The 25,841-nt window shown below is 30.5% G+C and overlaps 1 protein-coding gene across 4 annotated transcripts in view; it reads right to left on the reverse strand.

Moving 5' to 3' along the window:
* Positions 1-2,360: 2,360 nt before the first annotated feature.
* The window catches only part of LOC134725480 (Golgi-specific brefeldin A-resistance guanine nucleotide exchange factor 1-like), an 80,486-nt gene continuing 57,005 nt past the window's right edge, over positions 2,361-25,841 (reverse strand). For 2 of the 4 annotated variants that reach the window (XM_063589324.1, XM_063589325.1), the window contains exons 19-39: positions 24,842-24,967; positions 24,331-24,413; positions 23,776-23,839; positions 23,340-23,512; positions 22,282-22,381; positions 21,252-21,428; positions 20,895-20,962; positions 19,775-19,967; positions 19,426-19,541; positions 18,430-18,821; positions 16,982-17,142; positions 16,483-16,720; positions 15,529-15,864; positions 14,787-14,917; positions 14,254-14,355; positions 12,433-12,546; positions 11,796-11,964; positions 11,272-11,427; positions 10,372-10,580; positions 9,224-9,289; positions 2,361-5,040 (exon numbers count right to left, since the gene is read on the reverse strand). In XM_063589324.1, the coding sequence (XP_063445394.1) occupies positions 4,996-5,040; positions 9,224-9,289; positions 10,372-10,580; positions 11,272-11,427; positions 11,796-11,964; positions 12,433-12,546; positions 14,254-14,355; positions 14,787-14,917; positions 15,529-15,864; positions 16,483-16,720; positions 16,982-17,142; positions 18,430-18,821; positions 19,426-19,541; positions 19,775-19,967; positions 20,895-20,962; positions 21,252-21,428; positions 22,282-22,381; positions 23,340-23,512; positions 23,776-23,839; positions 24,331-24,413; positions 24,842-24,967 (3,219 nt within the window). In that variant the 3' untranslated portion in view covers positions 2,361-4,995. The remainder of the gene's footprint in view (positions 5,041-9,223; positions 9,290-10,371; positions 10,581-11,271; positions 11,428-11,795; positions 11,965-12,432; positions 12,547-14,253; positions 14,356-14,786; positions 14,918-15,528; positions 15,865-16,482; positions 16,721-16,981; positions 17,143-18,429; positions 18,822-19,425; positions 19,542-19,774; positions 19,968-20,894; positions 20,963-21,251; positions 21,429-22,281; positions 22,382-23,339; positions 23,513-23,775; positions 23,840-24,330; positions 24,414-24,841; positions 24,968-25,841) is intronic. The other 2 variants (XM_063589326.1, XM_063589328.1) reach the window with 2 other exon arrangements.

A 25,841-nucleotide genomic window follows, 5' to 3' on the forward strand; every position in this document is an offset into this window, starting at 1 on the left:
ATTTGAATCTTAAGCTTGTCGATGTCTGCGCTCTATGTTTCCTGGTCCTTTATTTAGTTGAAATCTAGCTGATTTTGTCAAATTTCACCAAAATCCCTTATTTTGAACTTTTTTGGAAGTTAAAATCAACATGATAGAATTAAACTTTGACAAAAACAGTTCAGTTTAACTTTCTAACATGTCTTTAAGGCAACTTAAAACATTTATTGTCTTGTAACTATGAACTTTATAATTTGGGCCAAATATGTTACCGAACATACTTCTTTATACTTGATCTGAGTTATGTGGTAATAAGCATCTTGTATACATTTTAAAACATTAAGGTGAGGCAAACTTAATTTGGAGAACGGTAACGAAAAGTTTCTCAATTTTTCTATTTGTAAAGGGGCATTACTCTGAAACAGTAAAAGTCGCACCACCAAAATTCAACTTGATCTGCTTTGTGTATAAGATTTATAGAATTTTGTTCAGACAAACTAAAGTTAGAAAACTGAAACAAAAATTCCAGCAATTTTTCCATTTGTAAAGGACATAACTCTAGAATAGTAAAAGTGACACGATGAAAATTCAAAGTTGACCTGTGTTTTGTGGTATAAGTTTCATACTATTTGGTTAAGGCAAACTAAAGTTCAAGAACGGAAACCAATTTTGGGATGGACTAACGGATGAATGGATGTACATATGGACGTACCGACAGCTAAGTAAAACTTAAGGCCCCCTCTGCTTGGGCGGTGGCATGATAAGTTACTTTGTCATGTATGGTTATTTAAATAAAAAAGATTTTCGAACTTGAATATCTTAGTACCTGTATATGTTAATAATAAATTGCTTGACAAAAGAATGGAAAGAATCTAAAGAATGTTTAAATCCAAGACTATGACTGGTACCCCTGTAATACAGCTTAATATACAATATTAAGGTTTTCAGGGCACTAAGTGCATTCTTTACCACAAAAGTAGGCAAACAAAGTTAAAATCTTCCATAAGACAGATTATTTTAACACTACACACTTGTCTTTAATAATTGTCCTTTGATTGACAGATAAGCATCAGATTTAAAATTTTGACCCAAAGATTAAACCCAAATGGCACCTTATACTCAAGCTACCAAAAGAACACCAATGTATAGTAATTTGAAATGTACAAATTGTGAAATTTGAAATTTTGTGTTGAAAATGACACCAGAAAAGTAACACCATTGTAAACAGAGAGTTAAAAAGATTGTAAACTTACTGTATTGTCTACAATTAGATGCCAAATTCTGTGTAGACAGGATAATTGTCAATTTCAATTATATATCACATATTCAAGGTACCTGCTGACGGTATTGAAAGTATTTTCCTTTGTAGGATACTTATATTCAACTGTTAATGCTGACGACTCTTTTAAACATATCAAAACAAAACAAGTTTCAAATAATATTTACTGGATTGACTGCTTTATGTGTTTACATTTGTCATTCTGAGCCATTATATAGCTGACTAAGCGGCATGGGTTTCCCTCATTATGGAAAACCATACAGTGACCTATAGTTGTAAACTTTTCTGTAATTGAGTCCCCATTGGAGAGTTCATTGGCAATGATTCCATTATTTCCTTTTTTTTTATTCGACAGAGTTACCTCCCATTTTAAAGTTGACTGAAATTTTACCACTTTGTGCATAGTACAATCTATTAAAAAAGATTAACAGATATACTAAAAAATATTTGTCGGTATAACCTACCAAATAAACCACCATCATATGAGCAAAGAGAAATAATAACAAAATTACAAAGTCCTGATAAACTGAACAGTCTTGTAAAGAAAACGCTGCAATTCTATTTGCAAAAAAGTCAAATAAGCTCTATATCTGTTTAAAGTATATTTTTGACATTTAATTTGCAATAGCTTGCATTTCTTAATCTGTGTTATATGTGTTACTGTATGTGTTACTCAGATTAATTAAAAATGTCTTTGTTGAAAAACAAATAAACATTACCATATCTTCATTGCTATATAAAATCCTTAAAATTTCATACCTCAATTGCATATTTTCCTGTAAAAAGATCTATTCTGAATTTTTGGTCATAAATCCTCTTCCAACTTCATACATTACTTGAGCTTATTAATTTTTTGATTTTTGAGTGTCACTGGTGAGTCTTTTTATAGTAGACAATACATGTGTCTGGTGTACAAAATTTTAATCCTTGTTTCTATGACAGTTTATCCTAAATATTCAACTCAGTCCAAATTTGGCTATGATCATTTTTAGACCTTTGGTTCTGATGCAGAATAAATATAAATGTCATATTCTTTCACTTATACATGTGGCCAAATACATGTACAACATCATTGCACAGTTGTAAAAAGGCAAACAAAAAATGATATTTTGCATTTATTTAATGGAACAGATAATTTCTGTTTAGGATAACATTGACCAATCACAGATAAGACACAGATATACAAAATAAATATTATTTGCTATGTACATTTTACAACAGTGTACACTATTTATAATTATCCAAGTTGTCTGCCTTCATAAACAATCTAATATTTATATCTTGGTGAAATACACATATGATACAACATGTTTTTTACCTAAAAGTTGTAACTATTCTCCTTTGTCATTTCATATCATTTCATTATCCTAAATTATTGCAAATTGTATTTCTAAAACTTTGACAAAAACAAATCTGTTTATCAACTACAGTTTCAATGAAAATTCTGTTTACAGTAGAAGAACAAAAGTGCAAGAGACACATATGTGTATAAAGCAGAGTCTTCCATAGCGATGTTGTATATTGAAATTAAAATATATGAAATAATATGCCCTTTTTCTAATAGCCATAACAAAATTTACCAAGTCTTATTCTTCTTCTTATTTACCATGAACAACAATGCCGCAATATCAGTATACACCAAAGACAAATATATTACTATTTCTGTTGCAATGATTCTGAAAATATCACGGATTTTAAAATGGTTGTCAATTGGTCCTAAATTCTAATATACATTAAAACATTTCAGCTTTATTCTTAACCTGCCTATTTTATAAATCATACTTTGAGAATCTAAATTACTACCAGTAATCTCATTGTGCGTACACTAAAACGAAAGTAACGTCCCTCATTGGTTGAAAAATGCCATGCTTTAGACAGATTAAACAATCACACTATTGGTGTAGGCTTTGAAAAATATTACCCAAAATGTATTAAATTAAAGGTGATTACAGTAGTTTCATTATTGACAACAACTAAAAATGGTGACAGTGTTGGGCATTACATTTTTGTAAATTATTTTAAGTCATAATAACTAATATTATTAATCATTGGAAAATGAGCTAATGAACAATTCATTAAAATTTAGTTCTGTGAAATTTCTTCAACAAATTACTCTCCATTTTTTTAATTTCTAATTTCGTAATATAAATGTTTTGAAAATCTCCAAAACAGAATCAAAATAGCTGTATATAAGCTTCATTAAAACACAAAAAAATAAAGTACAATAAATTTACAAGATAATGGTCACTTCATATACATTTTATATATATATACAGATATTCTGACATATTTACATTAGTAATATACTTGAATATTACATTTACAATGAAAGCACAACAGTTTAACACCAACACATATAGATAGTGAATAAAAACGCCAGGCTGTACAATATATTGTTAAAATATCTACCCATTAAAATACTGTGCAGCAAATGTTTCTACTATCAAATGCATTCAACTGGAGAGTATATGTGTTAGAGCCTTACTTTGTCTATATAATAGAATACAACACAACTCTTGGCATATACTATGCAAACATTTTGGTGTAAAGTAAAAAGAGAGATGTCCATTTTTTTCCCTGAATACCAACATTAACAACTTTCACCTGTGAATTCTGCTGTCAATTCTTGCTTTAAAACGCCTACTATATGCACACATGACTATTTTATTGTAACAACTGCTATTGCCTTCATAAAGATATAATTTGTATTAAATGCAAGTTAGGTATTGGTTTAATAAATGGTCCTCTATAAGACTCATAGTGTTCATATTTACCATGAGTCAAAATGTAGCTAACATTGGAACTATCACTAAACATTCATAAATAATGATCTACAAAGAAAAAATTGTAGTACATTTTCAGTATTTGAGATCACAAAATATATGCAAAAACTTGAGAAAGCAAATAAAAATGTTTTCCAATATTTATAACGGCATTAAAATTGTAGTCATTTCATTTATAAAGCTATGAAAAGATCATTATAGAAGATAACCAATGAGACAACATTCCACAGGAGACCAATTGACACAGGAAATGAACAACTATAGATCAAATTATGACCTTCAATAATGAGCAAAAACCATATGACATTGTCACTTAAATAAGTCCCTGATATTGTTATTATTGTGATGAAGAATATGTTGGCAACACTTCGAAAATTATTTCATGCTTAGCAAAACACAACCTTTCATAACCATGCTTCTGTTAACAGTCATGATTATATGTATAAAGGTACGACTACTGCATTGATATATGCTATGCTTACTTTTCTGATCCAAGAGTATGAAGAAAAGATTTCAAAAATTGTTTTTCTTTCCAACTTTGGCACAACATTAAATTTATTTATATACATGTTGCTTACAGCGTTAACAAATTATAATTGTAAGACAGAACTTTTTGAAATATGATATGATATCATTAATCATAAAAACTTAACATATCAGTCATAAATATAAATATATTATTTCTAATAATACATAAACAAACAAGAAATCAGAATAAAGCAACATTTCTCTCTTCAATAGAAGAAATAACATAAACACTACCAATAGTAAAATACACCATACGGCTATTTACAGCACTTTACAAGTTATTTACATTATGTGTAGTATAATAACACATGTTAAAATCACAGTATAATGTTAATTGTGACTGTCAATGTCTGTTAACTATCCTTGTACCGGTAGATCATACTGTTTTAACTGGGTACACAAGCTTGGGAGAGGTGTGCGATAATATCACGGGTTTTCTGTTACTATCTGTGTTAGCTGGTCGTTCATCCCCTGAAAGTAAACAAAAGATTTGATAACTGACAACAAAATATACATTGTCATGTGAAACCAATCAAACACTTATACATACATAATTTCATTTTAAATCTTTCTTTTTTTCAAAGGAGGAAATAATTTTTTTCCCCTGATGTTCAACAACTTTATAACTTGCTGCTAGCTAAAAAGAAACGGAAATTCAAATTGAGAAATTATTTTTTTCAAGTGAATGATCAGAAGAAAGGACGTAGTTACATTTGTATTATTATTTGCACAATCATTAAACATAAATCTGTTCTGAAATGAGATAAACATATTTAAAGTAAATTATTTTATAAAACTTTCTAGTCTTCAAATGTGTGTTATTATGCTTAATATGATTATGGATACAAGATTCAAAATGAATAGAATACACAGACAAAACAGGTGCAGTTAAAATGGAATTCCACATCAACCTTTGGTCTAGGCATTAATAATTCATTCTGGGTCTTGGTGTCACTGGTCAATATGTATGGAATAAATGTGTATTTAACATTAGCATTCAGATTTCTAAAACTATTATTGCCATTCCTGTTAATTTACAAGTAAAGCTTTTTTTACTCAAGATGCAGACATTATTGAAAGGACAATATCATGACAGAAAATAAACTAGAGGCTCTAAAGAGCCTGTGTCGCTCACCTTGGTATATGTGAATTAAACAAAGGAAGCAGAAAGTTCAAAATTGTGTTTAGGTGATTGTGATGTGTTTGTACATCTTACTTTACTGAACATTCTTGCTGCTTACAATTATCTCTATCTATAATGAACTTGTCCTGTAGTTTCAGTGGAAAATGTTAGTAAAAATTTACAAATTTATGAAAATTGTTAAAAATTGATTATAAAGGACAATAACTTCTGGGGGGTCAATTGACCATTTTGGTCATTTTGACTAATTTTTGAGTCTTGAATTACTGTACATTATTGCTGTTTACAGTTTATCTCTATCTATGATAATATTCAAGAGAATAACCCAACACAGCAAAATTTCCTTAAGGGCATACGATACAGTTTTGATCCTGTATTTACAAGTTCGTGAAAATTTGCATATAGGCTATTTTTTACCTGATTAAATCAAATATGTAATAAAAAATATACCTTCATGTGCTACTTTTTGAGTAAAATGAGGTCGAAATTTTGTATATTTGCTCGAAATTTTGATTTGTGGCCGTAATTTCTTTTCCAAAAGAAAGGCAGAACTTTTTTGTTATAAAAGATAAAAACAAATTGTTTTTTTGTTAAATAATCGGCAATTTCTGTATTTTATAAATATCTTTAAAAATATGCATTTTTTTAATCAGAAATTACTCATATTTATCAAATGTTCATGAATTGAGGAAAAAACGTTATTTTTTATTTCATGTTTATCACAATTAAAAAAAATCCTCTATTTACAGTTTTATTAAATTTGGGTCTCATAATCTCCCTGCAAAATGAAACCAAATGCCGTTTTGAAAGATAGGGGTCCATGAACTCGTTTTCAAATTAAATAAGTTTGAATGATAAAAATCAGTCGAAAAATGCAGCTTTTCCCGATATGTCACAGTCTGACGTCGCGAAAATAACAAATTACGTTAGCAACGTCATTACCTTCCCTGTAACTGTATCGTATGCCCTTAAAATTACCAATTTAGGGGCATCAACCTTAACAATGAGTTGTCAGATTCATCTAAAAATTTCAGAGCAGATAGATCTTGACCAAGTAAACAATTATACCACTTGTCAGATTTGCTCTAAATGCTTTGGTTTTTTAGTTATAAGCCAAAAAATGCATTTTATCCCTATGTCCTATTTTTAGCAATGGCAGCCATCTTGGTTGGTTTGCCCGGTCACAAAACACATTTTTTAAACTAGATAGCCTTATTATGATTCTGGCTATGTTTGGAAAATTTGGCCCAGTAGTTTCAGAGGAGAAGATTTTTGTAAAAGTTAACTAAGATTTACGAAAAATGGTTAAAATTGACTATAAAGGGCAATTACTCCTAAAGGGGTCAACTGACCATTTTGGTCATGTTGACTTATTTGTAAATCTTACTTTGCTGAACATTATTGCTGTTTACAGTTTATCTCCATCTCTAATAATATTCAAGATAATAACCAAAATCAGTAAAACTTCCTTAAAATTACCCATTTAGAGGCAGCAACCAAACAATGGGTTGTCTGATTCATCTGAAAATTTCAGGGCAGACAGATCTTGACCTGATAAACAATATTTTCCAGTCAGATTTGTTCTAAATGCTTTGATTTTTGAGTTATAAGCCAAAAACTGCATTTTACCCCTTTGTTCTATTTTTAGCCATGGTAGCCATCTTGGTTGGTTTGCCCACTCACAAAACACAAATTTAAAACTAGATAGCCTTATAATGATTCTGGCTATGTTTGGAAAATTTGGCCCAGTAGTTTCAGAGGAGAAGATTTTTGTAAAAGTTAACTAAGATTTACGAAAAATGGTTAAAAATTGACTATAAAGGGCAATAACCCCTAAAGGGGTCAACTGACCATTTTGGTCATGTTGACTTATTTGTACATCTTACTTTGCTGAACATTATTGCTGTTTACAGTTTATCTCCATCTATAATGATATTCAAGATAATAACCAAAAAAAGTAAAATTTCCTTATAATTACCCATTTAGAGGCAGCAACCCAACAATGGGTTGTCTGATTCATCTGAAAATTTCAGGGCAGATAGATCTTGACCTGATAAACAATTTTACCCCCATGTCAGATTTGCTCTAAATGCTTTGATTTTTGAGTTATAAGCCAAAAACTGCATTTTACCCCTATGTTCTATTTTTAGCCATGGCGGCCATGTTTTTTGATGAAATGGGAATTAAAACACAAACTTTATTCTAGATACACTAGGAATCAATCAGATGAAGTTTGGTTTGAATTGGTTCAGTAGTTTCAGAGGAGAAGATTTTTGTAAAAGTAAACGACACCGGACGCCAAGTGATGGGAAAAGCTCACTGGCCCTACGTGACAAAAAGTTATATGTAGAGTGTTTGATTGTTTCAACTATTCTGAATAATGAAAATAAACAACTATAGAATCTTTACAGCGATATACAAAGGACAATAGTAGAAGACCCAAAATGCAAATACCATTTAAATCAAGAAAAGTAACAAAATCACATTCTAAAATAATGTCATAGTTTATGCAAAACCTGAAACCAATATATAAGGAAGGAAGTAACTTTTTCCAGCATACTTAATATGGACAAAAATGCATTTATATTGAATTCTTGGTGTGAAGCATAACAAAATAAATGGGGTCTGTGTTCATGGGACACAGATGGTGCCCCCACTTGCACTTCATATAAAGTTATAAAGGGACGTAAGTGAAGAATGAAAAAAATCAAATTTTAGGCAGATGGTACTGATAAACATTACGTAGGTGACTTGGCTATGGTTATCATTGTCACTACAACAAATACCACAAAAAAGCAACCACCAAGACTTTTTTTTAGAAAAACTAAGGTTGAATATTGAGCAATTAAAATACTTGGGCCAAAATTCTAAGTTTAAACTGCCATTATTTGGTTTTCACCGACATATGATACAACCCTCATCTCTCTTTATTCTTAATCATGACCAAATGAAGTATAGAATGAAAAATGAAAATGAAAATGACTACAGCAGGCATTATTTTTCAAGAATAAAGATAAATTATAATTTCAAGAAGATCTGATAGTAAAAGTTCATTTTCTAATACCAATTTGTTTCATCTTTAGTGCATCATAACAGTCTCTTTCATAATGTGTGTGTAGGCAGGGATACAGTTTGTGTTAACCTAAGAATTGTTTCCCTTGAACAGAAAATTTTGAAAACAAAGCAACCAATTGGAAAATGGACTAATGTGGAGAGTAACTATAAAACACAGTTTTTTTCTAGATTTATCCTAGTTGAATAGAAAGTCTATCATATAAATTTCAATTATAAGTTAATCCAGTCTATTCTGTTTATTAGCTACCATAATTTCCTTTGTATTCTACAATTAATAATGTGACTTTTAGTTTACCCAAATCCATTATAGATAACAAAGAATTAGGACAAAGTATCAACAATACATTTGTTATTATCAATCCCTTCATTCCAGAAGCAGGGTTTTTATAAATTGCATATTTAGACACAAAGGAGCCATCACAGATAAAAAAGAATTACTTCTCCTCTACTTTTCAATATTTTAGCTACAGGGAAGCGACCTTGAATCCAAACAGGTATTCCAATCTGAAAGTAGTTCCAGGCATTTTTACAACATGCCATTAGTCAATGCCCTTATCTTATCATATACATTATTTTTCCCATTAACTATTAAGTAAAGGATGATTCTGCTGTGAAATAAATCAACTGAAACTTTGTATTTATTTAAAACAGCTACAACCCCTTTCAAAAGTGTCATTTTCTACAAGATCTTTCTAATTTCAGCAAATTTTTAAGAAAAAAAATTAAAAACACAAAGTAATTGTAATAAATTAAATAACTGACTTAAATCATCCTTAATTTTTAGCCACTCCTAATGCATCCAATATTTCTTCAGAATCACAATGAAAAAACATTAGATGTAAGCCACAAAGAGATTGTTTTGCAAATATCCTTTGATAAACCAGCACTCTTAGTTGAATTCCAGAATTTGAAAGTGGGTATAAACTGAGATTTAATTTTTCTAAAAAAGTAATTTCGTGTTTTATTTTAAATGTATTCACAAATTTACAAATGACAGTTTGCTAACAATATCTGTTTTGTTTTCTGAGAAAAGCAATGAATATCTAAAGGGAGCTCTATCCCTCACATTTCTATTTTAAAACACAGAACATAATAAGTTACATTTAATAGCTACAAAAGAAGCTTTAACATTTACATTTCAAAGTTTTATGCATACTAGCTGCTGATGATGTATGAAATGAACAAAAAGAAAATACTAATAATGCATTACCAGTATATTAACTTACATAGAATAAATTAACAGAAAAAGAATTAAACCATCAATATAAATTTATAAAATCATAATCGTATAAGATACTTTACAGTATGAAAAAAAAAAATAATAAGGAAGTTTAAATCTCAAATTACAGAAGTAATATCATAAGAGGTAAAGAAATATGTATATATGTTTTTTAAAGAATTGTTGAAACACTTAATGGTGAACTTTAAGAGTAATAATAATTATGTGTACTATGATTTAGTTTTAAATAGAAAGCAATGCTGATGCAGAAAGATTCTATCAATCTTTCTGAACAAAGACAAAAGTAACCCTCTGATCCTTGGGGGACATGCCATTACCACACATACATTATCATGCTTAAACTTACTTGTGGCGATGAGATATATGGTACTGCCGAGGTATCAATCACATCTGGGTTCAGTAGTAAAGGTACACAATTGTTCCCCATTTGAATTCCAGAATCAGATTCCATTGTCAAAATGTGAGAGGGATGGGTTTGTAACAGATAAGAGGGCGGGGATTGAGGATGTGTAGGGGAGTGGACCTTTGGGTGACTAGAATAATTTCCAAGGTACTCTGAAAATCAAAAATATAAATTTGTGAAAGAAATCCTTCTTTAACTGGTATGTTTTTTATTGTGCATGTAGACTACAGATATTGCAATTTCCCCCCAGGAAGTCATAGTTTGTGACCTTTATATGTAATGAATGAAACTTACTCAATAATCAAGATAATATTTCCAAATAAAGTTAATAATCAATTCTTTATTACTTTGAGCAAATGATGCTCATCAGTACAAATATAATATATATGCAAATACAATATATCATAAATAAATACACAAAACATACATAACTAATAAATGAATACATAATCAAGTAGTTAAGTCCAAATTAAAATACAAAACAACATTCAAACATTAAAACAAAATAAATCTTTAAATACAACATTTCACGCAAAACTGAAACAAGGGTTATTTTCAAATAACTTGCACTGCATAAAAAAATTAATATTCATGACTGTTGTTTTTTCTAATTTTTACTATGATAAACACCAATTATCTGCCAAAATAAATATTATCCAATGAAAAAAATTCAAATTTACCAAAACTTTCAATCAAAGAAATACTTTATTTTTTTACAACAATCATGAAGTATTTCATGAATTTGAGATATAGAAATGCTGTTGTCATATCAAAATCTAATCACGACAAACATTGTAAAAATGGAACCAGTGGGTAATCAGGCTAATTGTATATGAATATTACCATTAACATCTTTGACGACTGTCACACCCTCTAAATGTTCCTCTTCCTCTTCCTCCATTTCATGGGGATAATGCATTTCAGGAGCCTGAGGTACTGAAGGGGTATTCTGTGTAATCTCTGGTGTTGGGGGTACTAAGGTAGGAGTGGGTTTTACTTCTGTAAAAAACAATTAAATATATAAGAATTTGTTGTCAACATTGCATATTTCATTTATTCTTTATAAGTAAAGGTGAAAAAAAACATTCTCTTCATCAGTAATGAAAATGACCCTACTATATAACTAAAATGTTTTTCTATTGTGACAGTAGAATTATCCTTTCTTTAATTTTCCAAACTTTCATGAACCAGATTCATGTTTTTTCTGGTTGCAACTGCTGGTTATTTATTTTTAAAGAACACAGTTTTTAGCTGTCTATGCATTTTCTGGATGAAAAATGTTACAGATATTTATTTTCCATGGATCTGTATTGAGAAAGTTTTTAATAGTTAACAGTTCATTTGAATACATAACCCTGTGCTTTTACCTCTAACTGTAGGCTTAAAAACATCATTTCTGAGATTAGGAAGAAATGTATCAATTCTGTCCCAGCTGAGCTTCCATAACGTTGATTCAGAACCATGAGATGTCTGGAAGATACCTGCTGTATCCATCACTAGTAACATATTCTTCAAGGACTCAGGAATAGCTTCAGCCTGTAAATTGTTCACATTATTACAAGTCTATATCTGAATATTTCTTACAACATTTACAAAAATTGATTGTAACTGCAAAACTATCTGAATATAAAAATAAGAATAGTAGTCTCATTTAATTATAAGTTTGATAGATGGAAAAAAAATAACAGTTAATAAAATAACAGAAGAAATCCTATATTATTTAGTTTAATAATTTGGAATCTCAATATTTTGTGAGTGTGCATGGTAATCATTTGTTTTTCAAGTAGTCCCTTGTTAATTGTCTATTTGCTTAGTTTCTTTTGTTACCTATCCTGACATCGGACTCTGACTTAAGTTGAGTTTTACTGAGCAAATTGTTGTGTGTCTTTTTTTTGTTCATTGGCTAGATGTATAAGGGGAGAGTTGAGATCTCCCAAAACATGTTTGATATTCAGATACACATCAAAATAACACTAACTATAACTGAATATATTTAAAACCTACCAGTAAATCACTATTGTCAGCATGCATGTACTTGTCCATAAATTCTAATATAGTTAACCACAAAGCTGTAAACGTACTCAGTGAGAGTAATGGTGTCAGGTGCTGTAGGAAAACCTGTAAAAAACATGAAATATAAATGTACTCAGTGAGAGCAATGGTGTAAAGTGCTGTAAGAAAACCTGTAAAAACATAAAATATAAATGTACTCAGTGAGAGTAATGGTGTCAGGTGCTGTAGGAAAACCTGTAAAAACATGAAATATAAATGTACTCAGTGAGAGCAATGGTGTCAGGTGCTGTAGGAAAACCTGTAAAAAACATGAAATATAAATGTACTCAGTGAGAGCAATGGTGTAAGGTGCTGTAGGAAAACCTGTAAAAAACATAAAATAAAAATGTACTCAGTGACAGCAATGGTGTCAGGTGCTGTAGGAAAACCTGTAAAAAACATGAAATATAAATGTACTCAGTCAGAGTAATGGTGTCAGGTGCTGTAGGAAAACATGTAAAAACATGAAATATAAATGTACTCAGTGAGAGTAATGGTGTCAGGTGCTGTAGGAAAACCTGTAAAAAACATGAAATATAAATGTACTCAGTGAGAGTAATGGTGGCAGGTGCTGTAGGAAAACATGTAAAAAACATGAAATATAAATGTACTCAGTGAGAGTAATGGTGTCAGGTGCTGTAGGAAAACATGTAAAAACATGAAATATAAATGTACTCAGTGAGAGTAATGGTGTCAGGTGCTGTAGGAAAACCTGTAAAAAACATGAAATATAAATGTACTTAGTGAGAGTAATGGTGTCAGGTGCTGTAGGAAAACCTGTAAAAAACATGAAATATAAATGTACTCAGTGACAGCAATGGTGTCAGGTGCTGTAGGAAAACATGTAAAAACATGAAATATAAATGTACTCAGTGAGAGTAATGGTGTCAGGTGCTGTAGGAAAACCTGTAAAATGTTGTCAGGTGCTGTAGGAAAACCTGTAAAAATCATGAAATATAAATGTACTCAGTGAGAGTAATGGTGTCAGGTGCTGTAGGAAAACCTGTAAAATGGTGTAAGGTGCTGTAGGAAAACCTGTAAAAAACATAAAATATAAATGTACTCAGTGACAGTAATGGTGTCAGGTGCTGTAGGAAAACCTGTAAAAAACATGAAATATAAATGTACTCAGTCAGAGTAATGGTGTCAGGTGCTGTAGGAAAACATGTAAAAACATGAAATATAAATGTACTCAGTGAGAGTAATGGTGTCAGGTGCTGTAGGAAAACCTGTAAAAACATGAAATATAAATGTACTCAGTGAGAGTAATGGTGTCAGGTGCTGTAGGAAAACATGTAAAAAACATGAAATATAAATGTACTCAGTGAGAGTAATGGTGTCAGGTGCTGTAGGAAAACATGTAAAAACATGAAATATAAATGTACTTAGTGAGAGTAATGGTGTCAGGTGCTGTAGGAAAACCTGTAAAAAACATGAAATATAAATGTACTCAGTGACAGCAATGGTGTCAGGTGCTGTAGGAAAACATGTAAAAACATGAAATATAAATGTACTCAGTGACAGCAATGGTGTCAGGGGCTGTAGGAAAACCTGTAAAAAACATGAACTTTATATGCACTCAGTGACAGCAATGGTGTCAGGTTCTGTATGAAAACACGCAATACATGGATTCTTGCATTTAAAATATTTTCCCTTATTCTGTATTTCATCAACAAGAACGATTTTGTAAAAGTACTAAAAAAATAATATGAGTAGTGTTTTTAAATAAGTGTCATCTTAATCTACAACACTATGTCTTATTGTGATCCTTACTTTAGTGAGGAGGGCTGAAGCTCTCATTCTGGTTTCTTCCATACCAGTGGGGTCCTGTATATTTATATTTTCCAACAATTTGGTTAACAATGGAAACAGCACCTAAAATAAAAAAAAAATATGTAATAATACATACTGAAATAGTTTTAATGCATATCTTTTTGACTATAAAATGTTTTCTAGAAAAGTTTAATAGCAAAACAACAACAAAAGAAAGTTTTTAACGACCTTGACTGGCTATACAGCCCTTGCACAGTCGGCCCTGGCTTGCGCCTTTTTGGGCATTAAATAATTTAATTTCTACCATGTGGTAATTGACATAATTTAAAATGATAAAAAAAGTTTAATAAAAGACAAGCTGGTTTTAAGTAAACAATAATAAATTATCATTATTTAGAGATAGTTATGTTTTACCCTTTAATTCATTTACTCAAATTTATTTACAGGAAAAATTAAATACTACAAACAATGATATTGTTATTTAAGATAAAAACAATTCTGAACTTATAAATTTTTCATCTTATAATAATTACTTTGTTAAAGCATGATTCCCATTCTGCAGCAGATAATGTCTGAAGGTCATGAACCAGCAATGCCCTCTGCAAGTAAGTCAGTGCTTGGCTTCTTACTTGTCGTCTCACATCACAGCATAATCTGGCAATTCCTGTAAGCACATTGTTTTGTATATACACTTAAATGATTATGCTCTAGACCATACAAGTATTTAGACTGTACACTTATTGTTTCATGAATGCCTTATGGAGACCTATATTTGAGAAATCTTCTTGGTCATTTGGTTCACTGACAATAATACCACATCTTTTTACTTTTATATTATCCCATAAGCAATGTAACAAAAAGAACTAGAATCATAAGTTCTACTGATCACAGATACAACAGAAATCTTAGTACTAGAAAAGTAACTTCAGATAATTTAAAGATAAGAATCATGAATGGTTAATAAAATTTCTAACAATCAAATATTGAATAATCAAAATCAAATCAGACTTGTATTTCTAAGTCAACAAAATATAAAATATTATATACTGTTCAAATATTGATATCATTTGAGTCTATTACAAAATCTAAAGAAATATTATGAATAATGAAATCTTGAGGTATAATGTCTTAAATCTTAATTTATACTGGATAATATCTAATTTAAGAAGTTTTTAAGTATTAGATTCATATATTATCGATGCACTTTTCTTTCTCTATAAGATAGACATTGACTTTATAATTTCAATCGTTTATTACATGTTCCTTCCAACTCACCTTGCAGTAATGGGCACCAACATTTTACCCAAATTGCATTAGTACCAGCATCTATTGAATCATTTGGATCTTGATAAACTTTATCTTCTTCTGCCCATGATTTATATATAGAAGCTGCTCTTGTATGGAGTGTGTGCATTAAATCTAATAGCTGTATAGATAAAGAATGTATTCCTGCCGCAGTTCCTTCTACCTCCCCTTCTTCATCAGATACATTTATATTCTGATGTAAACGACTTGGTGAAGAATTGGATTTTTTCATTTTATGTTTTGATTTTTTGTGCTGATTTTTTGTCAGTTTTGGCTTCTTTTCTGGTAAAAGGATTCTCTGTCGACCTACAAAAGAAAATGAGTTAATTTGAATCCCAACACTTTAGAGAATATTTTGCAACCTGAAGGTGTTTTTATAATGAATAACATGAACTTTTGATCTAATTTTACTTTAGTTTATATGAATACTAACCTGCAGTATGAAGTATGGAAATAAAAAAATTATAAAATATTAAGAAATCATATACAGCAACTACTTTTTAGAACTTTTATTAACACCCTAAACTGTTTACACTGTAACAAGAGGCAGACAAATGATACAAATAATATTTACAATGGTGCATACATAGTTCATTTTACCTAGTTCTCTGTACACAAGTACATACATTAATAACATGTGAATATCATTGGAGCTATAATAATAGGATTTAAGATCTCTAGTCGAATAAATGTAAGTGATGATCATATATTTATAATCATAGATATTTTATAAACATTTTTGTAATCTTGTCATTGGAACATACAGAAACAGTGAAGTGTCAATCCAAATAATTTGATCATAGTTGTAACAGCAAAATGCCCAACAACTTTAACTTAAAAGATGCATGATAGAAAACTTGTGTTAAGCAACATTTCAGTACCTTACGATAAAAATTATAAATATTCATACGGCTTTTTACTTACCCCCATTTAGGCTAGTTTCCACAAATGATCTTATTGCATGAACACAGCTTTCAAAGTTTAATGGTGTAATGTGAGCAGCATCTCGTACCAGAAATGATAATGTTTCTGATGATTTCAATAGAGATTTACTATCACAGTAATATAGTTCTTCATTTAATTCTATTGTATATTGATTTGTTGTTAAGCTACTTTTTCTTGGTTGCTCTTCTTTACTAGTGGAAATGTTCTCTCTATTTACCTGAAAAAGTAAATAGAACATGAATAATTCTTGTCCTTTAGTAACCGTATATAACTTATGTAGAATAAACAGGTGATCTTAATTGTGTATGCAAATTAAAGAAATTTACAACTGTACAAAATGGATAGCACTTTACTGTGATCAGGTAGTGCTGTGGTATTTTCTTACAGAATAGTGGTGTCCTGTGATATGCCTGAATCCATGACAGAAAACACCATATATGTTAAATAATGTCTACTTTACAAGTAACTAGGCACTTACAAGTAACCAACTGCCATTTTCTGGTACTGGTCTGACTTCTAGAGGTGAAGGACACCTATGAGCCTTTGACTGGGATTCATACAAATCTCCATCAGAATTATATCCTCTATCATAACCATCTGATGTACTAACACTGGTCACTTCACTGTCACTCTGTGCTCCTAAAATAACAATTACAGTTTATACATGTTATTTTGATGCAATGTTTTGTCTGAAATAAAATTAATAGAATGTGTCAGTAAGACACATATGCCTTGCTTGTAAATATCTAAGAGTCAATGAAATATTTCAAACATATTGAAGTTTTGTTTTCTTTGAAACTTAAAGGGGAAAATGATGGCACCATTATTCAAACTTGATTGTTACAAGTCTGGAGCCTGTAATTCAGTGGTTGTTGTTTGTTGATGTGTTTCATATTTGTTTTTCCTTCATTTTTTTGTACTTAAATTAGTCTCTTTAGTTTTCTTGTTTGACAATGGCCATTTCTGGGCCTTTTATAGCCAACTATGCAGAATGTGCTATGCTCCATGTTGAAGGCAGTATAGCGATCTACAGATGTTAATTTGTGTGTCATATGGTCTCATGTGGAGAGTTGTCTCATTGGCAATCATACCACATCTTCTTTTTTATATTGATCTGTGTTTGTTTGTAAAAGCATAATGTATAAGTTTAATAACATTTGGTTGAGGCAAAGCAAAGCATTTTTTTCGAACCAGGATAAACCTTAATGCCCCTTTCCCCTAGTGGATGTAGACTAAAAAGCAAAATGTATTTTTTCTATGGTTATAATTACAGTATTATTTTTAAGTTAAGGTGCTACCTAACACTACAGGGAGATAAAACTCAGCTAAACGTTTTAATTACATCGTGTTGTTAAGAGAATATTAAGCTTCACAATGATCAAAATTAGTGTCTGTCAAACTGCTATATAACCAGTATAATTTTTCTGATAAAGTGGTTGGTTCAATTTTTTTTAAAATTTATACATTTTTGTCAAAGGGTCAAAATAAATACTTTGTCAAAATTTTCTGAAAATTAAACGAGCCAAATTAAATTTGATGAAAGTGTTGGGTACCACCTTAACTACTTTTATAACTAACTAGAATAGGGAGACACTATACTGATCTAACTGTAACACAAAAACCACTATAGAGTTTTAAGAATGTTTTACTTTTGTAGTAACAAAATATTGAAAATTGTTGTTTGTCACTTAAACTCCAATAAAAAAACAGTAAAAATGATAGAAACATTTAAGCTGGGGTGAGATGATTGGTAAGCACTGCTATTAATTGATTTCTAGTGGGTCACTAGCTATTTTATGCATTTTGAAATATATGCCAAATAAAAGCCTTACAGTCTCTCCCTTTCCTTTTTCCAAAACTAGTTAAAATACAATTTTTTTAAGAATTAATAATTTAAAGTCTTTCAATAAACTATAATTATCTTACCTGCATCAGATATTGCTTCAGACATTTCCACACCTGAACACACTTGTAAAATAGGGGGAGGGTTAGCCCCTGCCCCAACAACCTCTAACAATGTAAACAAAGTAAACCAGTCTTGTCCAGTGTGTATATTTGCTGCATTAGTCCGTAACAAATCATGTAATCCAAATGCAATATGTCTCGTTATACAATGAATCACAGATGGTTTCATCATTAAAGTAATCCGTAATGACGTCAGAACCTGTGGAGCTACTTCTTCACGTCTCAATAGTCTTATGGCTAATCGTAACAACCCTACCACAGCTCTTTCCACTAAGAATGTATGTTCACTGGCATTTACTACTAGATTATATATATGGTCTCTTACTCCTTGCCACACTAAATTTACTCTATCCCTAAAATATACAGTTTTGATTTATTATTAATTAATTATTATAATTATAAATGAGGTGGGTTTTTTAACGTATGCCAAAAAAATGATTTATCAATATAATATGTGTAGTTATGTGTAGCTATAATTTTCATATCTATTTTATTAAATCTATAACTCTGTCTTTTTTGTATTACAGTTCCCCATTACCTCAAAAGATAACATAATTTGTAACTTGTCCCTGACTAGTTGATTATGAAGTCTTATAGAAGAGTACAAAATGCAATTGCTTCATCTGTGAATTGAACAATTTGTTTTCTCCTGTATTGTTATTATTTGCTTTTTGTTTTTAGCACAGATCTAATGTGTCAGGATTGATTTTGAAAGTTTGTTTTAAATTTATGTTTGAATATTTTTCCATGCTACAATCTTTAAATATTTGTCCTTAAGAACAGGCCTGTAAATCAATGGTTGTCATTATTTGCTGTTTGTAATTATTGTCTTTTTTATATGCTATAATATAAATCAGGCTGCTGGTTTACTCTTTTAAATTGTTTCACATAATGTCATCCGGAGGCCTTTTATACATGCAAAACAATCTATATTTTTTAGATTGAAATCAAACATACCTGTTTTGTAAAACAACCTTTATAAGAAACTCTAGGAAGAATACAGCAGCATCTTCATCAAAAGCAGTTTCTGATGAAACATGAGCCTCTGGACCTTGTGACTGTACAATCAATGCCTAAAAACAAAAAAATGTTCAACTTATAGAGCTGAGTTGTATCCAATTTACAATAAATACTTATAAAATCTAATTCCTCTTATTTGCTGATTTCCAAGCTTTTTTTCGCCAAGAATCTTCAAAAATGAAAGCAGAAATTATTTTGTTTTCAAAGCAAAAGTGTCATAACTAGGTAAACAAAAGGTATTTGTATAACGCCACCATGAATTAAACATATATTTCTATAGAATCACCTTGACAAGTTCCTGTAACGATTCTTCACGTAAAAATCTACTATCAGTGATGAGGTTTTCTAGGTTACATTCTTCAATACATTCTTGGGCAAATCTTGTGGCCTCCTGCTCCTCTGGGGTTGGACCTTTAGTACTAGCTGTTTCTGACATGGAGAAGTAGGAGTAAAAACTACTCAATACTCCACTCTCTGATCTATAAATAGATATATTGGATTATTATCCTAAAACTACAAGAAACCTGCTAATGGCTAAAAATCTTATTTTCTAATAAAGGTTTTATATAAAACTTCAATAATTGAACTTTGTTGGTTTTCTTGATTATTATTTTTAGACATGTGTTGAATCATTAAAATCAATTACAACTACTGTTGTTGTTCGAACTTGCATTTATTGGTATATTTTTAGCTTCTAAAATGAATTCCATTTTATATATCTTTTAATAACACTTTCTTCTGTTTTCTACAGTGGCAAAATACAGCCAACAGCTGTGGCTACCTTGCCATGTGGTCATAAAACTTTCAAGCCCAATTATCTTACTCAGACTTAAAATAGATCAATCAAAATATTGGATTTTGTGTTTCTAGCACAAATCTTAAACTTCAAGTACTGAGTAAAGTTTTATGATCAAGCACTCTAAGATAGTTTCATGTAGATGTCAGCAAATCTTGACCCTACTTTCCAAATTAAATGTGATCTTTTACTTCCCTGTTCAAGTTAAAGTGGTCATGTTGATTGCATTTTTTTATAATGTCTTTTACTTTATGCATGCAACTTTCCCTACAGGGCAAATGAGGTGCATACATTCAACTGGTTAAACTGTGCAAAGTCAAAGACTATCTGGACCATGTGTGGAACAGAGCAGCATAGTTTTATACATGCAGATCATATACAGAAAATAACTGCTATCACAATTAAGTATTATTCATAAGGGTTTTACTTGTATGTCTTCTGTCTGTCGTAAATGAATCATTGAATTTGAAACACATAGTTACATTCTTAAATTTACTTTTTTAAATCATCTTATCAAGTTACAAGCTCAGAATTTCATAACCTGGTAATAAATTGATATAATTTATATATTCAGACAACTATAATTCATCAGGTTCAAAATGTTCTATACCTTTGTGCTGTTGTGTTATCCTCTCTAATTATTGATATTTTCCCTGATGTGTCTATGAAATCCTCAACCTGAAAAACAAGTGTTATCACATATAGAGAAAATCCAGGTTTTTACAGGGTGGTGTGGGGCACTTAAAATTAGTTATAGGTGGGTGATTGTATACTCCATGAAGGTATCATCAGGCATCTTCCAAATTAATCAGAATTACGACGAAAATAAATTTGTGGTTGGATGCGTTTCCAAAAGTGTCCCACTACTGGATTAAAGTAGAACATCATCCTTCAAAATAATATTTCTGCCAAAACCTAAAACTAGAGAAGTTAAAAAATACTATATACAATTTGTAATGCTATGTACCTCAATTAATGATTTAGGTAACAATTTGGCTCTAAACAATTGTATCATACAGTCCAGTATATTCTTCCATCCCTCTCTCAGTATATCCCCATGTCTGTGAGTCAATTGGAACACAGTCTGTGCTGCTAGCTTAGCTTTCATATTACCTCCAAATGACACAGATATACTCTCAGGATTCTGTAAAACATAAATATTTTTATAAATTTTTAAATAGGGCGTTTTTCTGTCACCTTAAAATTTATTTTTATTGTCTGAACAAGAATGTGTCCAAAGTACACAGATGCCCCACTTGCACTTTCATTTGCTATGTTCAGTGGACTGTGAAATTGGGGTCCAAAATCAAATTTGGAATTTAAATTAGACAGATTATATCATAAGGAACATGTGTACTTAGTTTTAAGTTGATTGCACTTCAACTTCATCAAAAACTACCATGACTAAAAACTTGAACCTGAAGCAGGACAGACGGACGGACGGACAGACAAACAGAACCAAAGACCAGAAAATATAGTGCCCTCTACTATCGTAGGTGGGGCATAAAAATGTTGCTTGAAGTTTAATTTCATACTACCTAAAATAAAGTTATGGTGTGAATTCAAAACTTAAAAATATTTTGCATTAATCAGTAGAAATAAGAAAATACCAGTAGTATGTGTCAGTGTTTTTTTTATAGCTAGCATGTAAAAATCTGACTAAAACTGCCAGACAGATTGACAGATAATCTTGTATGTGCATGAATGACTGTCACTGGATGTAAAGCAGCCGTCAATTAAGCAATAAGTCAAAGGTTTAGACTATTTACATTTGTCATTTGTAGACCTAATAGAGTAGTATGTAATATAGGTTTTGCTCACTGTTGAAGGCAGTACAGTGACCTACTATTATCAACTTTTATGTTATTTGGTCTCTAGTTGAAAGTTGTCTCATTGGCAATCATTCCACATCTTTTTATTCTTATATTATCTTATCACACAGAATGAACTGTTTTCTAATTGTTTTGAGTCCAAAGAAAATATATAATTACTCTTACCTCATGGGCACTAAGTAAGGTTGTAAATTTACATAAGGAAATAACAAGATTATCAAAAACATCACTCATTCCATAGTAAGCTGCAATCATGGCACATTTCCTGAAAATCAAATTACATCAATGTAAGATTTGTTTATAATTACCATACAAACATAAAAGAAAAGCATCATTGTTTTATTCGTGTTGAGATTATGCTGCATCATAAAAGATGTTTGAATAACTGCTTCAAGACATATAATTGTCAGGTTATATCTCAAATATATACAAGGAATGTGCTATTGAAAAACTATATCAAACAAAGAATGAACTTTGAAATAGTGACTTTTGAAAACATTGTAGCAGATAACAGTTAAAGACGTCTTTACACTAAATCCATTGGATGTTGGATGTGTACTGATTGATATTGTAGTCTTAGGTTCATGATTTCTTAATTAGTACATTAGCTGTCAGTTACTATGAGTATTCTTAGACCTGTACTTATCATAATGAGTTTTTTGTTTTCAGGTTAAGGGATGGATATAACCCGGCCATTTTTTCATCTGTTTTTTTGTTGAGAGTTGTTCTTTAAATTGATCTGATGAGTAAAGTCTTTTTTAACTAATAACTACAGTTTGTTCTTATGTTGTACTGTTACACTTCTGTCCCAGTTTAAGTGAGAGTTGAGTCCTCACAAACTAGTTTAACACAACCACATTATGTGTGGGTGTCCCAAGTCACAAGCCTGTTGTTTAGTGGTTGTCATTAGTTCACTTCTGTCATATTTATTTTTATGAATGTATTTGTTATAAATTAGCCTTTAATTTCCTCAATTGAAATGTTAAATATTTTTCATGTCATGGCATAGAGTTTAATCATTTAAAAAGAAACTAAGAAGTCAACTCTCTCAATCAAAGTTGGCCTTATATGAATTTTGGTTTTCATTTGTAGTTGTATTATACTTCTCAATTTTCTGATTTGCATCCTGTTAAAGGTAAATCCAAAAATGTGCTTTGAAAATATGAAATTTATAAAAAGTTGTTTTCATCTTTTTTTAGTCTTACAAGACAATTAAGTTTTACCTGAATCCAGTGATGGACTTCTGAATAATGGCTTCTTCACTGCTCTTGTCAAACACAAATGACAAAGCAGCTACTGTTGACCCCCAGGTCAAGTTAAATAGTTCATGGTCAAAGGAACCAGGTGGAGCATGTATAAATGTGCCATCTTTGGTTCCTCCTCTCCGCAATAATACCTACGGATAAATAATAGTCAATTTCTTTCTAAATTATGTTTTTATTACATATTTTTTCCTTAACAGTTGCCCATAAAATAGCTATTGAGCATACTGACTGTAAAAATTGATAATAAGAGTACTAGGAATAAAAAAAATTAAAGTTTGTAATACACAGTTATATGAAAGAGTAAAATTTTAAAGTGATCCTAGAAAATCAAAACATTTATTTCTATTCTTTTTCGAATTTGATAGTAAAGATTTTGTATTTAGTAAAAACAAACCTTCCACATATAATTTTCTTTAACCAATCCAGTGTGCTCCGACGGCATGACAATTTCATCATTCCTAAAAGAAAATGCGATTGTAAAGTGTTAGCATGGTTAATCAATAGAATCAAACTAACCATGAACACAGAACAGTGAAAATGTTAAGGTCAGAAAAGCATGCTCATTTTACATTGTTTCTATAAATGAAATAGTTGACAAAGGATGAACCAATGGACAAACAAAGGGGATTGCAATAAAGCTTAACTCCTAGAGTGGGGTTATAAAATGGACAACTGATACATGATAGCTAAACATTAAAACATAAGAATATAAATAGAACAGGTTGTTACACATTTCTACCATTTTATAATGTAAACAGATATAAGAAGATGTGGTATAAGTGCCAATGAGACAACTCTCCATCCAAGTCATTATGTGTAAATTTAAACCATTATAGGTCAAAGTATGTCCTTTAACACTGTGCCTTGACTTACACCAAACAGCAAGCTAAAAGGGCTCAGAAAGTCTCACGCCACAACATAGTTAAGACTTTAGATGTATTAAGATTACCTTATTGCATTATAAATCTCCTCCAACATGTCTTGGTCAAAATCTTGACCGCCATTACATTTGTTCACATTCTTTTTAAATTCCTATAAAATAAAAAAAATATTTCTGCCATTACAACAGTATAAACATTTAATAATTTTGTCAATTCAAAATACAAATCTATTCAATCTGTTGGTATTACATCTATTTTTAATAAGTAACAAGATGAAACTTGGCTGTTGACATATCTTATATAAGCTGAATGTAAATAACTAGAGAGAACTTTGCCGATGACATATATCTTAAATCAGATGAAGAATCAATTTAATATTACAATTTGTACATAATATAAGCGGTAAAAGACAATGATTCCTAATATATTATAATCAGATAACCATGCTCTATTTAGTCCAGTTGATTTGGTCTTCCAATATGTAATTTGACCTCTCAAAATATCTTTTAAGTTTATGTGCAGTTGTATTTTTGTCTCATTGGCATAACCTCCTACCCAATTATATATCCTAATACTCACCACATTTGTCATAGGTATATTTTGTTTCTTGGCATTATGATTATGTTGATCAACATTCAACATAATAATGGCATAGGTTAAAGTAAAGGCTGCATCATAGTTAGCAAATGGTTCTCCATTACTTCTCTGGAAAATAAAAACATAATAATGGCATAGGTTAAAGTAAAGGCTGCATCATAGTTAGCAAATGGTTCTCCATTACTTCTCTAGAAAATTAAAACATAATAATGGCATAAGTTTCAATAAAGGCTTGAAATTCTCATTGGCACTCACACCACATCTTCCTATATCTATTGAAAGTTATTGAATGATTCTCCATTACTTTTCTTGGAAATAAAACATGAACAATGTTTTCTGTATACAATCTTATTATATTAAATCTCTTAGATTTCATGACCATATACAAATTTGGAAATATGTGATACCTAATTATATTTCACAAACAACAGAAAAAGGATTCAGGACAAAACAAAACACTTATTTTACAAGTGTACAGTTTTGTTTTTTTCATTGTATGCTTTGAATAGGATTAGTTCACTGCATTCTTTTTAATTGATACTTCATCATTTTTTCCTTTAAAACAATGAATTTCAAAAATAGTTCAACTGGTTTCATTTCTAATACTGTAAATTCATAAAATCATTAAAATATTTTTATCAATTAATGAGAAAAAAAGTGACAGTATCAGTTTCATAATAATAACAAGAATATGTCCCAAGTACACGGATGCCCCATCTGCACTATCATTTTCTATGTTCAGTGGACCATGAAAATGGGATAAAATCTCTAATTTGGCATTAAAATTAGAAAGATCATATCATAGGGAACATGTTTACTAAGTTTCAAATTGATTGGACTTCAACTTCGTCAAACACTACATCGACCAAAAACTTAAACCTTAACTGGGACGAACGGACAGATGGACGGACCAACGGTACTACAGACAGACGAATTGACAGAAGGATGCAAAGACCAGAAAACATAATGCCCATAAATGGGG

This window comes from Mytilus trossulus, chromosome 7, assembly GCF_036588685.1.
Source record: "Mytilus trossulus isolate FHL-02 chromosome 7, PNRI_Mtr1.1.1.hap1, whole genome shotgun sequence".
In the NCBI taxonomy this organism is placed as follows: domain Eukaryota; kingdom Metazoa; phylum Mollusca; class Bivalvia; order Mytilida; family Mytilidae; genus Mytilus; species Mytilus trossulus.